A 19010-nucleotide genomic window follows, 5' to 3' on the forward strand; every position below is an offset into this window, starting at 1 on the left:
AGACCGTCAATAATAATCGTGAAAAAAAAACGCCTTTCTCTCTCCAACGCGCTCGTTTGCTCCGTCGCGCCGCATCTCGCTCCGTCACTCCGTTCACCGTTCAATCAGTACATCATAGCATGCGGTGCCGGCGAGTTATACTCCACTTACGTCATCGCGGCAGGATTATTGCGGTTTTTTGACATATTGTGTTTGCTAGTTTTTTAATCGTGATACCTACTGCACCGAGTGATTTTTGTGAATATACATTGTTTGATATAGGGGCCGGTTTATTTGAGTTTGTAGTTTTTTAGATATCGATTAAGGTTTGGTCGCCGGCGCTCAGCTGATCGAAGTGAGGAATTGACCAATTTTTTTTTCAGAGTTTGTGTTGAAAGTGTTTTTTTACAATGACGGATCCGTATGATTTTAACCATGAACTGCGAAATGTGCCTTGGGTATGTTTTATTATCTAAATTATGTTTCCGCTTATTACTATTTTGCATAACAGCCTTGTTTTTTATGTTCATAAAATGATAATGGTTTTACAAACGAAAATACATATACCTTTATCCATATTGAAAACTAAGCAGAATGTCTGTATGGAAGATCTAAGTATAATGTTGCGTTAGCAGACAAGCTATTGGAGGCTGTTTCCTTTAATGTGGGAGATTATCAACCCATTATTTTTGTCTTTAACAAGTTATGTTCTGCCTTTAAATGTTAACAAAGAATGGTTGGACTAGCAAAATATATGTTTTGTTACTAAAGAAGTAAAAAGTAAAAAAATCTTCCCTTGTAGATGGTATATAATTTATTTAAAATTTTCTAAAATAGATCCAAGTTGGACTCAAAGTGAGCACATCACTAGTACAATACAAACAAACGTTTTCGGACTAATCAGTCCATCATCAGGTTAAAGTGAGGTAGCTTAAAGCGACATCAGGCTAGCTACTGAGGTAGGTCGAACGACATTACCAATATAAAAAATTAGCCATTTCGGTTACATCGAGAGCGACAATAAGTCGATGTTACATTGTCGAATGTTTTATTGTGCTCTCGATGTAGCCGAAATGGCTAATTTTTTTATATTGATATGATAAGGTCGTTCTACCTACCTCAGTAGCTAGTTTCAACTACTTTGGATCTGGAGCTTTAACCTGATGATGGACTGATTAGTCAGAAAACGTTTGTTTGTATTGTACTAGTGATGTGCCCACTTTGAGTCCAACTTGATCTATTTTAGAAAATTTTAAATAAATTATATACCATCTACAAGGGAAGATTTTTACTTCTTTAATAATTTTTATTATGGTATACAGCCAATGAGAGGGATTCATTCCTTTTTATAATATGTTTTGTTGATTTCTAAAAGGCTTTCGATGGAGTACCTCATAAAACTCCCTCTTCTTAATAGCCCAATTTCTCTCTCTAGTTCCATCCCCTCCTTGTGGAGTATTGGGTGCTTATGCATTTCTTGTCCAAAAGTTCAAGATTGCTGACTGGCCGGGTTAGCGCATCTTCTTTCTTGTTTATTTTCGGGATAAACTGTGTACTAGTCCCTTCCATTCTCTTCCTATTTCTTGCTCTGTTGTTGACTTCGTCACATCTTAGTCCAATTTTTTCATGTTCTTTCGTTGTAGTTCTTTTCCAGTTGTTGTCTGGTCTTTCTTTCTTTCTTTTCCCCTCTGGTCGATATTCAAGTGCTTGTCTCTAGTGTCTATTCAACTATATTATGTTGCTTTGATATTTCCTCAAAGTAGGGCCAATCCATTTCCACTTTTTTCCTTGCCTGTAGCAAATGTTAGTTTACTTTGTTGGTTTGGCTTTACTGGTTGGGCCAGTATACAGGGTGAGTGGGGAGGAACGCGCCAAACTTTAAGGCTGTATAATATACGTAAAAATAATAAAAAATACCTCACAATATGTTGTTATTCGATTTTCATTTGTTTCTGACATATGGGGTGTTTAAATTTTTCTTACAAACTGACGATTTATATATTGCTCTAAAACCGGTTGACGGTGCAAATGAAATTTGGTGAGTTTTAAGACATAGTTATTGCACATTTTTTGGCACACAATTAACAATTTTATATTCACCATTGGCGCGCGTACGGATAAGGGTCTGCAATTTTTAAAGAAAAAAAATAGTACGCCACTGAAATATTTCAAATTAAAAATTATTTTTGAATTCCCTGTTCAATTTCTGATAAACCATCTATCTTCATGTTTGTTCATACGCCGCGCGCCGCTTCATTTTCATGCAAAAATAGTTATTTTCCTAACTAGTGCGGAAAGTGATACTTTCACGCACGAGACTGCCGTTGACCCGAAAGGCGCGATAGCGGTCTTCGGGCAAGCAGTCGAATGCGGGGAAGACACTTTCCGCATGAGTTAGGAACAATATTTTGTCTAGGGCCGTACGTTTGGAAAAAAGCCACAAAAGTAGAGTTATATTAATTTTTATTTAGAAGTGAAAATACACAAATTAATTCGTTGACAAGGTTGTCAAAACCAAACTTTCAATATAATGGGTTACCACGACGACGATATTGGTTTTCCTGACGACGATTCAAAACCACTGTTAATTGTCTGCTGATCTGACTTTAAATATTATGTCAAAATAATTTTATTTCATCGAATTATCAGTAGTAATTGCACAAGAGCTCTGAAATTATTGAATTTTTCCCGAGTGACACTTTGACAGTTTTAATTTCACGAGCCGAAGGCGAGTGAAATTATGTCAAGTGTCACGAGAGCAAAAATTCTATATTAATTTCAGAGGTCGAGTGCAATTTGTTGCGATTATTTCATGAATAAAAATGTTCAAAATCAAAATTTTATTGTAATTTATTTATGTAAGTACCATTAAACAAACAGTTTTTATAAATATTTGACGATTGAAAGTCATCACTTTTATAATTTTTAAAACATTAATTGTGATTAATGTCACTGAATGTATTTTTTCGTAGCAACGAAGGGCATCTGACGTAATATACTTAACGACGGGGGATTATAAAAAATTATCGATTTAATTCAGATTTCTGTAGCTTTCTATTGGTCAGAATCTCATATGAATGAAATAATCGCGCTAATTTCATTAAAACATGGACACAATAAGATAAATTTGAAATAAATTAGTAAATAATATCTAAATATTAGTTTATTGCATGTATTATAATATATTATAATGCCATATTACAAGGTATTTTACTTTCCGGCACGCCGTGCGGGAAAATTTACTTTCACGCACGCCGTGCGGGAAAGTGCAACTTTCGGAAACGAAATGCCTGCGTGAAAGTACACATTCATACAGAAACTTCGGCGAAAACTGTAAGCGTTAAGATGTTTATGAAAATTAAGCGTCGCCGCAAGAAAAAAAGGGAAGATAGATTTTTGTCACAAATTGAACGAGGAATTCAAGAAAGATTTTTAATTTGAAATATGTCAGTGGCGTACCATTTATATCTTTAAAAAATTTCAGACTATCACCCGTACGCGCGGCAATGGTGAATATAAAATTCTTAATTGTGTTCCAAAACATGTGCAATAACTATGTCTTAAAACCCACCAAATTTCATTTACACACCTCAACCGGTTTTAGAGCAAGAAATAAATCGTCAGTTTGTAATAAAAATTTCAACACCCCGTATCTCGGAAACAAGTGAACATCGAATAACAACAATTTTTACCTATGTTATACAGTCAAAGTTTGGCGCGTTCCTCCCCACTCACCCTGTATTTTTTGAAGATTTGTTTACAAAAGTTTGCAGTTTTTTAGTTGTAGTTTCGTCCTGTTTTTAATGTTTCTGCTTCGTAAAGTATACTTTTGATGCAACTATTCAAGATTTTAATTTTTGCTATTTCCGATATTTCATTTGTATGCCAAATAATGTTATTTAATGCGTTGAATGCATGTTGAGCTTTTATTATTCTCGTCTGTATATTCTTATTGTACCTCCCGTTCCTTTCCATGACTGATCCCAATCCCAAATATGTGAACTTTCTCCCTCTTCTACTGCCTTACCGTTTATCAATATTTTATTACTCGTATTTGTGTGTTTATTATTTTTTAAGAGTGCCAACCTGTCAATTTTTGTTTTCATATGATTTCGGTGTTTCAGTTAGCAGGCAGATGTTGCAAAATCCAAATTTATTTACCAACTGTTGTTATTGGATTTATATTTTCATAGACTATTTAAAATAAGTTTTCGTATTTGTCATCTTATTTATTTTGTTGACTTTTTTTGTATCCCTTCCTGTTCATTTAGAATATTTTAAAGTTTTTGAAGTTATACTTCTTAAGGCGCGATTGTTAGTGAAATTTTATTATTCTGCGCGCATGCGCACACAGACAGTATAGAGTTCGTTGCTAAATGTTTTAAATTATGTATGTATTAGTCCAAAAAAGGTGTGGAAAGAATATATTAGTGTTTTTAGAAAATATATTTATTATAATTTTTGTATCTTTGAATTTGTCTACCTCGGGAATAAGATAAAAAGTAATATTTAAAGTATTTTTATACTTCACTTGGTCTATTTGACACCATGTCTGAGAAATCTTGTAGTCCGCACCCGCACAAACAAAAAGAGTATCGCTTAGTGGTAGAGCGTTCGACTGGAGATCAAGAGGTCCCCGGTTCGAATCCTGGTGTTTTCTATATTTTTTTAATTTTTGGTATTCTTTTAATAAAACTTTTTGGAAAGTACTAAGTAAGTAAAAATTAGTTTAATCTTTAAATAATATATAAATAAACTGTTCGAAAGAATAATTATTTCGTTGTAATCGTATAATACATAGAAGTATAACTTCTTACGTGTGTACAAAGTACCCCCTTTTTTACTTATTGTATGGCTCATGTATTCCAGTTTGCGACGTTTTATGGTTATGACTAGATCCAACTCTTTACCCAGTTTGTGTTGAACTTCTTCGTTGGTAACTTTGTTTATCCAGGCAATCCTCAATATTATGCGTCTATGGCACCACATTTTAAATGCTGCGATTCTCTTGAATGATGCATCAGTTAACGTCAATGACTCCAATCCGTACAGAAGAAAGATTCGTTCAAATTTGCACCCAAATTGCAAAGGTTGGTGATTTGTGGTTTAAGTTGTTGATTAACTAATAATTTTCCATAATTTTGCGTATAACCGTATATTTTATTTTATATTCCTTTTTTTGATGTTAAAATCAACCCCAAATCTGCTACTTACTTCTGTTGATCTGGGGACAAGCGTCTGTAGACCTTCTAGACGGTCTGGTCTGCAAAAATGCCAGTGTCATCGCCGTGTAAATGATAAGGCTTATTATTCGATAGTCTTCATATTTTTTCGTATTGAGTTTTTTAGGTATATGTAGTTATGAAAGTTGATCTCAGCCATTTCACTTTGATTCATATTTTCCTGCGTCTTTGTCCATATAGTCCTGTCGCCAGGGGGGGTACAACGGCCTCGTTAATTCAGATGGACTTACTCAAGTTTTTTTTATGTATTTTGACCCGTAGAACACGAATTTTTTGGGTAACAGTTGATCCGGATGTCGATAAGATTGTTATAGACCAAGAACTTGAGGAATCAAATAACAGCGATTTTTGGCAAAACAAAACAATATTTTGTATTTTTTGGGCCATTTTAAGTAAAAAATATTTCTACAAGTTTTTTCGTAGGATGCACAGTTTTCGAGATAAACGCGGTTGAACTTTAAAAAAATCGAAAAATTGCAATTTTTGAACCCGAATAACTTTTGATTAAAAAATAAAATAGCAAGTCTGCTTACCGCATTTGAAAGTTTAAGTCAAATTATATCGGTTTTGATTATTTGCATTGGTAAAAATTTATTTTTTTATTGTTTAACAAAGCTATAAACACGTAGGGTTTCCCGTGCTTTTACATGCGTTTTAACGCATGTAACGTAGAAATAGTCTTGATTGCACTAGTACCTATTCTACCTACTCGTTCGATTTTAAATGAGAAATCATAGAAACATCACTCACGCACTAGTTGTTTGTAGCTTTGTTTAGCAATAACACAATAAATTTTTAGCAATGCAAATAATCAAAACCGACATAATTTGACTTGAACTTTCAAAGGCGCTAAGCAGAATTGCTATTTTATTTTTTAATCAAAAGTTATTCGGGTTTAAAAATTGCAGTTTTTCGATTTTTTGAAAGTTCAACCGCGTTTATCTCGAAAACTGTGCATCCTACTAAAAAACTTGTAGAAATATTTTTTGCTTAAAATGACCCAAAAAATACAAAATATTGTTTTGTTTTGCCAAAAATCGCTGTTATTTGATTCCTCAAGTTCTTGGTCTATAACAATCTTATCGACATCCGGATCAACTGTTACCCAAAAAATTCGTGTTCTACGGGTCAAAATACATAAAAAAAATTTGGGTAAGTCCATCTGAATTAACGAGGCCGTTGTACCCCCCCTGGCGACAGGACTAATAAATTTCATAAATTCTGCGTAGAAGTCGTCTAGCTGTGCTGCTTTTCCCTTATTAATGCTGTTTATTGTTTATAGCAGCTTCTACTTCCATTTCGAGAATAAAAATGATCCGGTATCGTCATTTTTATTTTGGCTGATAGTGACACTCCTATTGTCTTCAAATGTTGTCACATAGTTCATCCATGTTGTTTTTATTTCTTCAATGTCAACTATTATAAAAGAACTAACTCACTTTAATAAAAACGCCTTATTTAATGCGGCAATGAGAAAAAAAATAGTTACTTACTACCAAAAAACACATGCATTCGTGATGTTTTAGATATTACGTCATTGATATAACTGACTACCTATTTAGAATAGTAAAATTCATTACACTTTATGTAAACTCTTTTAAATGGGTAATAAAAACTGATTATCCAGTGAAATAACCAGTTTAATTTGAATATATGAAGAGAGATTATGTAGCTTTTGAAAGTACGTGATTTTATAAAATACTATAAAAAGTATACACAATGTAAAGTTTTTTGTGACAATCCTGGATTAAAAATAGTCATTGGTTACGATACTGTACCTACGAGATATCACACAAAAACCTGGGTTATGAAATCAATATAGGTGGCAACAATATATGTAGCTGAATATAGCGAGCTCACGAAATACAGAGATGATTAGGGTTAGTAGGAAAAATCGAAAAATCACACAGATCCATAAATCGCAACTACAGTCGGAAAAATGAAAGAATACCCATGAACAAACATATAAAACGCGCTGTATTTTCCTGTCACCGTGTCAGAAAGAAGATTGCCCAGCGCAAGTACATGTAATAATAATTATTACATGTACTCGCGCTGGCCAATTTTTTGTGTGACACGGTGACAGAAAAATACAGCGTGTTTTATATGTTTGTTCATGGGTATTCTTTCATTTTTCCTACTGTAGTGATCAAAGGACTTGTAATAATAGTCTGGGCTGATTACCGGAGAATAGGCCATTTTTGGGAAAAGTTATTTACCAGCAATTTTATTGCTGGAATCGAATTATAAGATCCTATATATTAATAATATAGGTATGCAAAGTCCTCAGATAGTGTGCTACTTTTTTTATAAACAAAATGGCGCACGAAAATCGTGTTTTTTTTCAATTATTGCTCTATAACTCCGAAGATTTTAACTTTACAACAAAAATACTCAAATAAAAATTCACCGTGATTAAATTTTGCATAGAGACGCGTTTTTCCCGATCTGCTCCGACGAAAATTTTCCTCGGAAAATGCGGGTTTTCCCAACAAAATCTTCAATTTTCAAATAAAGTTTTAGATAAGTAATTATCTACCAATAATTAAATAATTTGGTGACTTAAAAGCCTTTTTGGTTTAGATTATAGTTCCAGAAGCTGATGAAAATTAAACGAATATTTTAGCAACAATTCAATTGTTAATTAATAATTTGCGGTCGCAATAATAACCAAAATAATTATGATACACTGATCAAGCTTTGAAATCTTATAAAGATGAGATGTCTATTTAATATTTTGTCGACAAAATATGAATTTTTTATTTTTTTGCATAATCTTTAAATGTTAAAAAAAAAATAGTTATAAAAAAATTAACGTTTCTCAGAAAGTTTTTATTATATTATAATTTTAAAAAATAGCTAAAATGCGCATTTTAAATATCTTTAAAATGAATGCTTTAAAACTTTTTTGCAACCATTTATAAAAAAGTTATGAAACAGCAAAATAAACATACGATTACTACTGTGTTTATATATTTTTTTAATTATTTCAAAGCGTATAAGTGAGTTTAAAGTACAAGCTAATTATTTACAAAAAAATATCGATTCTCAGTTTAATGGTTATATATTAATTAAAGATTATAAATATATTTTTTTGTAATTTACACGCGCGAAAGTAGAGTAACACAGTACTGTAGCTAAAATTTTCACTCTGAGCGTCGACCAGCCGCGTGATGTACACTTTTAATAAATAATGCATGCTGCGTGTCAGTCGCTTCGAGTGAACATTTTAGCTCCGACTCTGTATCAGGCCTACGTTTGCGCTAAAAATTACAAAAAAAAGTATTTTTAATCTTTGATTAAAATATAACCATTGCACTAATTTTTGACATTCTTTGTGAGTAATTAGGTTGTACCATAGACTCACTTTTAAGCTTTGAAACAATTAAAACAAATTATAAACAACGGAGATTTCGTATATTTACTTTGCTGCTTCATAACTTTTTTGCAAATGGTTGGAAATTTTTTTTAAAGCATTCATTTTCAAGACCTATGAAATACGCATTTTAAGTATTTTTTTAAATTAAAATATAATAAACAATTTCTGAGAAATGTTAATTTGTTTATAACAATTTTTTTTAAACATTTAAAGATTATGCAAAAAAATGAAAAATTTATATTTTGTCGACAAAATATTAAATAGGCATCACACCTTTATAATCTTTCTAAGTTTGATCAATGTCTCATGATTATTTTGGTTGTTATTGCGACTGTAAATTGTTAATTAACAATTGAATTGTTGCTAAAATATTCGTTTCATTTTTACCGGCTTCTGAATTTATAATCTATAACAAGAAAGCTTTTATTTCACCAAGCTATATAATTATTGATAAATAATTGAATGGTGGGCTACAACAATGTTGTAAGCGACAGAATTAAGATTATGCAGGAGATGGAAAAAACTTATTGACAAGTCATTTATGACAATACGGATACCAATATTGCGGTACGAAAAACTCGGGGAAGGTAAAATGTTTTTAGCCTGATTGAAAGATGCTCGCATTGGTCATTGGATATACAATAATATTGCATTAAAACCTCACTTTGACCCAATCTGTCGCTTACAACGTTGTTGTAGCCCACCATTCAATTACTGGCCCAAAAAATTTATTTGAAAATTCGAGATTTTGTTGGGAAACCCACATTTTTCGAGGAAAATTTTCATCGGAGCAAATCGGGAAAAACATGCCTCTATGCAGAATTAAATTGGGGTGAATTTTTATTTGAGTGTTTTTGGTGTAAAGTTAAAATCTTCGGAGTTATAGAGCAATAATTGAAAAAAATACGATTTGTCGGCGCCATTTTGTTTATAAAGAAAGTAGCACACTATATGCGGACTTTGCATACCTATATTAATAATATATAGGATCTTATAATTCGATTCCAGCAATTAAATTGGTGGTAAATAACCTTTCTTTGTACTTTACTTATTAGACCAGCGTATAATCAAGTATATTCAAATGGGAAATAAGCCACAATTTTACCTAAAAATGATTTTATTAACGTTTCGACGCCCAAGTCGGGTGTCGTTGTCAAAATACAAAATAATACTAAATAAACAAAAATGTTGTTGCTTAGTAAAAAATTCTTCTAATAATTTATTTAATCTGACTCATTTATATCGGCAAATCACACACGTATTATACATTTTAAAGTAGACGACTTTAAAATGATATTGCCAATATTGATGAGTTGCGTTCCTGGGACGACTTTACTAAAAGATAGTTCATTTGATTACATGAAATCAATCCCAACTCAAGAATATCCGCCACAAAAAATCATAGCATGTGATCTGTCTTTAAAAAGACAACCAAATGCAACGGTGGCACTGAAATTCTCGTGTTAGAGATTCCATAGTAAATCACGAGGGAAAACCAGGAAAAACCTCGTGATACTATCCCGACATCATAAGTATTTGTTAATATATTTAGTTAGTTACGAGTTAGTACATATTTAGTATTTTAGTATTATTTAAAATTTAAAATATCAAGTCAGAATTTGGTATTAGTTTTGAGAGTAAACTAAATGTAAACCCAAATACTTATGATGTCGGGATAGTATCACGAGGTTTTTCCTGGTTTTCCCTCGTGATTTACTATGGAATCTCTAACACGAGAATTTCAGTGCCACCGTTGCATTTGGTTGTCTTTTTAAAGACAGATCACATGCTATGATTTTTTGTGGCGGATATTCTTGAGTTGGGATTGATTTCATGTAATCAAATGAACTATCTTTTAGTAAAGTCGTCCCAGGAACGCAACTCATCAATATTGGCAATATCATTTTAAAGTCGTCTACTTTAAAATGTATAATACGTGTCTGATTTGCCGATATAAATGAGTCAGATTAAATAAATTATTAGAAGAATGTTTTACTAAGCAACAACATTTTTGTTTATTTAGTATTATTTTGTATTTTGACAACGACACCCGACTTGGGCGTCGAAACGTTAATAAAATCATTTTTAGGTAAAATTGTGGCTTATTTCCCATTTGAATATACTTGATTATAAAAATGCCACAAGAAAATAGCTTCAGAACAAGACCAGCGTATTATAACTATTTTTTTCTTCAAAATTTAAAGATTATGCAAAAAAAAGAAAAATTTATATTTTGTCGATAAAATATTAAATAAGCATCTCATCTTTATAATCTTTATAAGTTTGATCAATGTATCATGATTATTTTGGTTATTATTGCGATCGTAATTTGTTAATTAACAATTGAATTGTTGCTAAAATATTCGTTTAATTTTCACCGGCTTCTGGAATTACAATCTATACCAAGAAAGCTTTGATGTCACTAAGTTATTTAATTATTGATTAATAATTACTTACCTAAAACTTTATTTGAAAATTAGAGTTTTTGTTAGGAAAACCCGCCTTTTCCGAGGAAAATTTTCGTCGGAGCAAATCGTGAAAAACACATCTCTATGCAGAATTTAATTGCGGTGAATTTTTATTAAGGTGTTTTAGTTGTAAAGTTAAAATCTTCGGAGTTATAGAGCAATAATTGAAAAAAATACGATTTTTCGGCGCCATTTTGTTTATTAAAAAAGTAGCACACTATCTGCGGACTTTGCATACCTATATTATTAATATATAGGACAGGATCTTATAATTCGATTCCAGCAATAAAATTGCTGGTAAATAACTTTTCCATGAATTTTGCTAATTAGCCCAGAGTATAATGGATGTGATTCTAAGCTGTGCATTTATTGAGAACCTTTTCAACCTGGAGGATGGCTATAGCAACTTCATAGAACGGAGCATTGTTACTGATAGTGGTTCCACTGTTTACAAAAATTCTCAGTACCTCGATTTTTGACCCTTCGCACTTCGCTTCGCTATCGAACATATTCGCTTCGTATCTGTTTAGTGTACAGATAGCGAATGATCGATAACGAAGCGAAGGGTCAAAAATCCAGGTCCTGCACGCTGCACTGATTAAATTTTCCTTTCAACAATCTGGGAAACCCAGGAAAAAAATAACTAATCAAAGTTTATGTAAATAGCCCAATGCCGAGTTGTGAAATTTGATAATTGTAACTGATTTTAGTTATATATTTACGGTGACCATATATTTTTAAAGAAAAAAAGTACAAAAAAAAACAAAAGTGTATTAAAAACGCAAAATGTATCTTTTTATTGGACAAACTAACTTTTTGTCAATAAAAATAAATAAACTATGTAGCTAAACATAAAAAATTATATCAATTAAATTAAACATAACATATTATATTAACTTTAAAAAAAGTTAGAAGCCTGTAATTAAAAGTTTTTAGATGAGGGACCTGGAATAGCCTCATCTTCTTCCGGTTTTTTGTACCATTCATATTTTTCTGAACTTAAAATTAATTTCAGAAGGTCCGGCTTCGACTGAAGTAAATGAAACATTTCATTACAAATCTCATTAAAATTTGCGTACATCTGCATCGCTGCCTTGAGAGTGGAGATGGACATTTGTGACTTTTCCGACGTCCAATAATTATTTATTACAGAAAATAAACGCCCGATAGCTGCACTAGTACCCGGAAGACAAAACATAAATTCGCATAATATTTGCAAGTTTTTCAGTTTGAATTGATCTACACACTTAAAAACTTCAAGCCATCGGTCCTGACTATTGTTTTCTTCTCTGTTCCACTCAGCAATTTTTTCACTTGTAGCCACGTCTTTAAAAATTTCCAATTCGTCAAAGAGTTGATCTTCATTTAAAATGGTTGCCTTGATATACAGTTTAAAAGCTTCAAAAGAATAGCAAACATCGTTCCATGTTATTTCATTTCTTAAATCTATCCATTTGAATAGTTTAAACTCATGAAGATTTGTGCTCCAGTTTTCTAGGTAGGTTACACATTTTGTGTAAAAATGTCTCACTTGTGTACTGAAGTTTTGTAGCGGCTTGCTTGTCTTCAAGTTTACCAAGACATTCTCTCACTTTAAGCGGCAAAAATAATGCGTCCAGCAGATGTTGTAATTTGTTTTTAAGATTAAAGTATTCTTGAGCAGCATCTGCCGCATTTATTTTATCACCTTCTACTTTCAGAATGGCTTCATGAAACTGCAATGGCAGTAGCATTAGCAGCGGCAGCGCGAGTGAGCTATTTACACGTTCACGCTGCCCAATTCCCTGTCCAACAGGACTGAGTATAAATGCGGTACTTATAAAAGATAAAAATATTAATTTAAAAAAAAAATAAGTACATTTGCGTGTCCTTAGAAATGTTTTAAAGTACATACATTAGAACAATATTTAAAAATAAGTACTGTCCTACTTAAATAAGTACCAAAAAAAGTTGATTAATAGCAAGCTGAAAATTTGTTAGTAGCTTAACGGCGTCTAGTCGGACAAACTTTGATGTACGGGAACGCTGGAATAGGGAAAGTTTTAATTGTGGAACAGTTTAAAAATTTGGAACGTCAGATTACGAAAACATCCCATGTATTTTGTCCGATAGACCATCCAATTGATTTGTTACCCTTTCATTAAACTGTCATGCAAAAATCAGACTGCTATTACTAACCAACATGATTCCTGTCATTTGACATGTTCTTCGTGTTCCACTCATTAAAATGCCCAGTTGGTGATAAACACCAGTCTGATTTTTGCATGAGAGTTTAATGAAATGGTAACAAATCAATTGGAAGTTCTGTCCGACAAAATACATGGAACGTTTTCGTAGTCTGGCGTTCTAAATTTTTAATCTGTTCCACAATTAAAACTTCCAGTGTTCCCATACATCAAAGTTTGTCCGACTAGACACCGTTAAGTTATTAACAAACTTTCAGCTTGCTCTTAATCAATTTTTTTTGGTACGCGGGATCAAGGTCTATGATTAGGTTAATATTCTATTTTGAAAACGATTTCCGAAGCAGAAATCGAAACGTCAAATAAATTTAAATTTAAAGTAAAATTGGGGCTTATTGAAAACAAAATGGTAAGTTGCATAAGATGTCATAAGAAAGTAGCTTCAGAACATACTTTTATGTAACAAACCAGGTTTTACATCTAATGATACTAAGTTCTCAAAATCCATATCATTAATTGAAAGACAAGAACACGAACATGTTGGATAAATAAACATGTTATTGTAAAAGAAATGTTCGCGATTTTGTCCCTAAACTTTTAACGGTAAAGTAATAGGGAGGTATTTATATGAAATTTCTTTGGTCTCCTAGCTAGGTCTCCAGACCTTACCACCCTTTTTTGCAAAACAGTGGGATATTTTCAATAAAAAAAGTCCATTAGAAACCAGGCAATGAACAATATTCAATCTAAAATACATAAAACGTACAAAATTGCTACCAAATGACCGTTATAACTTCCAACAAATAATCAGTAATAAACCTCATACCTAACCTTATTTTATATCGATTTTATACACAATATAACTAGGACGAAGATAATCAGAACGATATCGTACTCATATGTGTTGATATTGACTAAATCTACTAAAAATTTAATAACCTAATACAACACTTATCTACTGAATGTCATTACCGTGATAATAGAACTAGGTCAGTAACAATATAATAGTTTCTTTATATTATTATATGGGTATCAATTGAATGCTTTAACGTTAGATAGAATTTTTATTGACTATTAAAAGATTATTTTGTAAATTATGTTGTGAGACCGCTCCCGTGTGAAAAATGCTTAGATTCGGTTTCTTTACGGATTTCTCTTCAAAAATGTCCCCTTTAAACAAATCAAAACAGCGAAATTTTTGGCCAGAAATTGTTTAAACAATTTTTTTAAACAAATTCCTGTAATCACCTTTTTTGCCCATTTTTTGGGTGATTTTAACTAAGGCAAATGCCTCGACAACTACCATTGGCATGGTAGAGTTGATTTCTCAGTAAGATTGTAGTGAAGTGTGTTACAGTGTGTGTTGAGTAAATGTCTTGTTACTTAGTAAAGTCGACTTCACTGTCTTTACAAAGAGGCTCTAAATGTATCCAAACGTCTGCCGTCCCTCAGGTGAATACCTATCCTACAAGCTAAAATCTGAAAAATGAGAAAATACGCATTTTCGAGGCTTGAAAATTCAAATCTAAATTATTATTCTTGAGGATGCCAAGTGCTTATATTGAGATTTAAACATTTTTCTACGACCGTTTAATAATATACTCATTATTCGCTATTTTTGAATAGATAATAACACCCATTACTTTACCCGTGAGTAATAGTTCATTACTCACGGGCTGAAGTTACTCGCGGGTCATTACTCACGGGTTGAAGTTAGATTTAAGTGGTGCATGGCACTTTTAATATACATACCTATTAGCAAAAAATAAAATTACTTAAACTTGTTTATTTAATAAAATAATCATTGTAATTTATATGAATAATTAAATTTGAAAAAGGATTTTTAACTTTAACAATGGGTTAGTATATATTTTACGTTTAAATTTCAACATTTGACGTTTTAAGATTGACGTTATTAAAAGGTAAACAATAAACAATCGGTATTAATTTCGTAAAAGGACTTACGGATATGAAATTCATATCAATGAATTCTGTTTTACTTACTGTTGATTGTACAATAGAGTTTAATTGAGAGCACACGTTGTTTTTCATGTAATTGCCTTAAAATATGTCTTATTTTTAAAAGCCACCGCCATTCCATGACATAATGACAACTGTTTGATTATTGTTTCATAAGCTCAATGAGGGTAATTCTAACAGTGTTGCCATAGTTATATAAAATATATATTTTCTTATGAAAAATAAAATCTTTCGTTTTAAATCATGTTAGTAGTTGATAATTATATTTTTCTACTAACCCAAATAAAAAAAGGTCGTAGAAAAAGTATAGTATTCTACTTGCATGTAATGGCTATTACTTACTCTGATGAATTACGACGCTCACCTACGCCTCGTGTCGCAAACTTCATCGTGAGTAATAGCCATCATTACATGCTCGTTGAATAATATACTATTATTTCAAGATTCTGAAGATTAATCGGGGTTTATTTCTCACCCTTCAGATTTGTTTAACGTACTATTCGTACTTCCGCACTATTCTATCTCCTTTCTTATCTCCAACTAATGTGCTGTGGCGGCCGTGACAGAGACTATGTTACTGGCTTAACAAACTGGTGGACCCGGAGTCGAGTTCCGGCACTGAAACCAAGAAATTTTTCAATTTCTAGCAGATACTGAGTGCATGACAAAAATTGTAAAAAGCAATTGTAGGAAACCTCATTTATAACAATTTCAGTCCCTACCATTTTTGTCGAAAAGTTGAAAATGACAAAAACTGTTCTCCTTTATTCAAGATGACGGTCAACGCGACGGCGGAAATCCGTCGCGATTTTAAATTTACACTTACTATTGACCCCCCCCTAAATGTTGGAATAATAAAATTTAAGGGTTCCCTATTACTAATACATTGCTTTTTCTCTCCAATCTCTCACGCCTATATCTGACAAGTCTTGCTTTACTGCTTCCAATCATTTCTTCTTTGGGCATCCTCTTCTTTTTTAATTCTTTATTTAATTATTTAAACATCTCAGTTCTCTGGAATGCATATATGTAATGGGACCGAGACATCTAACTCTTTTGGCTCATATTTTTGCCTTAATTATTGGATTTTCGTACATCCTAATATTTTTTATTTGTTCGGCCTTCTCCAAACATTATCTGCCGTCGGTATTAGTCCGAAACTTTTTCAAGCACCTTCTTTAGCAGATCTCTACTTTTTTTTTCTGCTGGTTCAGATGGAGTCTTATCAAAGAATGACTTTATTCCATTGATGACTGTGTCATTCCAAATAACTTCATCATCATCCAGCATTCTGTGTCCAAAGTTCTCTCCTAATTTTTTCCAGTTCTGTCAGTCTTGAGCTTTTTGCAGTCAATTTCTAGCGTCCCTTTTGCGGACCCTTTTGATGTTGTCTGTCCATCGTCTAGCTAGGTGATCTATCTCTTCTTCTTCTTTCTGCTCGTGGTCTCCAAATGACTTAAGTATTTCCTTTTATTCCAACTCGTGTTAAATCGTGGAATAGACTACGCGAAAACGGCGGGTTCTTTGGAGAAAATATTCCCATGAGATTTTTTTGCATAATCACATTCTTGAGACATTCCAGAATAAGATTCAAGAAGTCGCCCACGCGAAGAGTGGTCCAAATTTTTTTTAACAATTTTTTTTTAATCAAATTGCAGAAATCAATATTTTTGGCGGGAACAAATTTTTTTTCAAAAAAAGGTCTCTTATAATTTTTCTCTGAAGTTATTCGTTTTCGACGTAAAAACATTTTAAAATTGAAAAAAAAACGAAAAATGGCGATTTTCAAGGCTTAATAACTCGGTTAAAAGTTATTACTACGAAAGTCAGAAAGTAACTAAATCAAAGTCTAAAGCCCCCCCTACAAGATCCTGAAGAAATTTTTGTCATTATTTGATTACTAAGCTGTTATTTTTAAGTAATAATAATGAGCGCCATGCACGTATTAGGCGGCCGTCCATGATGAGTGCGAAAGAGATGCCATTCAGGCAGTCAAATGCCGCATCTCACTCGCACTCTCATTTACAGCCGCGTCAATACGATCTTACCACTCATTATTAATAATTAAAAATAACAGCTTAGTAATAAATTAATGATACACATTTCTTCAGGATCATGAAGGGGGGCTTTAAGTTTTATTTAGTCACTTTCTGACTTTCATAATAATCATTTTTAACTGAGATATTCAAGTTTAAAAATGGCCATTTTCGCGTTTTTCAAATTTTAAATTGCGTATAACTCGAACACGATCAACTTTAGTGAATATTGATTTTTGCAATTTGATGGAAAAAAAATTGTTAAAAAAAATTGGACCACTTTTCGCGTGGGCGACTTCTTGTTTCTTGAACCTTATTCTGGGGTGTCTCACGAATGTGATTATGCAAAAAAATCTCATGGGAATATTTTTTCTAACGAACCCGCCGTTTTCGCCTTGTCTAGAAGCATATGAATGAGGACACTCATTCAAATTAAAGATGATTTTTCACTGAAAGTATTTTACACTGCGGTAGTATTTTGTCACACACAGCTAAATAATCATCTGAGTAATTTACCAAAAAAAAAAAGGCCAATTAGATACATTGTCCGCTTACGTGATGTTTTTATATAAATAATATCAGATTTTTTCCAAAACTGCTGTTCAAATTCTTTATAAATAGCGATTCTTGACCACGCAGTCATTCTCTATAAATAGTAACGAGATAATCACCAAAAAAAACACGTTTGTCGTTCTCTTAATTATACCTATAGTTTAATTTATAATAACAGCTATCTACTCCTCGTACTAATTAAGAAGAATGGTTTAATTAACGAAAAATTTACAGGACATCCAAATGTTGCAAAATATATTAGTGATAATTTTTCAGTTTTATTAACGTTTAGAGTTTAGAGTTGTAAACACCAACACCATCTAAATTAGACCTTGGTGACTTGTTCTAAAGGACAAATTGATTAATTTATTTAACTTTATGAGATATGATCCAATAGCTCTTTCATTATAACGATTTAAACTGTCTATAAACTTAGGACACTTTTTGTTTACCGTTTAACAAAAGACTAACTGGATGACACTTTTTTGGGACTTCAATTCTGAATGAAGATTACAGAAATGTTTGATAGTGCGAATAAAATGTCTAGTTAAAATAGTTTCTCTGCAAAACTCAAACTAACAAAAAAGTAACTATGTATTGAAGCGAGAACTCATAAATAAGCAATAAGCTACAGTCATTGGAAATGTGTTGTTACAGAAGGATGCTTCGAATAGCATGGACACAGAAGGAAACGAACACGGAAGCATTGCGAGAAATGGGTAAAGAATGCGAAATAATAAACACAATAAAAATAAGAAAGTTACAATATCTGGGACACGTAATGAGGGGACCGCGATATGAAATGCTAAGACTGATAATACAGGGAAAGATAACAGGCGGAAGGAGTATAGGAAGAAGGAGAGTGTCATGGTTGAAGAATTTAAGGGACTGGTTTAAATTAAATCGACTTAAATCTAGTCTTAAATCGACCTGTTTCGGGATTTTTCCTTAAAGTCACCCGTTTTCGAAATAATGAATTTATTCCATTTGGGTTTGTCACAGTGTACTTATATGAGAAAAAACCTTGTGTTCCTTATATTAGTTTCGATGTGTGTATGTAGATCGATATACCACAAATTGTCAGACAATCGATTGCTTTTGTTCGAACAACATCTCATTTATTCCTGCAAATGTCTCCAATTAAATTTACTGTGTTTATCAGTGACATGTCAAATGATATTACTTTATTC

General features: G+C 32.3%; 1 protein-coding gene across 41 annotated transcripts in view; it reads left to right on the forward strand.

The window, feature by feature from the left end:
- LOC114327522 (microtubule-actin cross-linking factor 1) overlaps window positions 1-19010 on the forward strand; it is an 865580-nt gene that overhangs the window by 701864 nt on the left and 144706 nt on the right. Inside the window, exons 1-2 of one of the 41 annotated variants that reach the window (XM_050648767.1) lie at window positions 120-277; window positions 363-437. The exons of 39 other annotated variants lie outside the window; for them this stretch is intronic. In XM_050648767.1, coding sequence (XP_050504724.1) covers window positions 390-437 — 48 coding nt within the window. In that variant the 5' untranslated portion in view covers window positions 120-277; window positions 363-389. Of the gene's footprint in view, window positions 1-111; window positions 438-19010 lie in introns of those variants that run through there. One more of the 41 variants, XM_028276188.2, reaches the window with a different exon arrangement.

Source organism: Diabrotica virgifera, chromosome 4 (assembly GCF_917563875.1).
Source record: "Diabrotica virgifera virgifera chromosome 4, PGI_DIABVI_V3a".
Lineage (NCBI taxonomy): Eukaryota > Metazoa > Arthropoda > Insecta > Coleoptera > Chrysomelidae > Diabrotica > Diabrotica virgifera.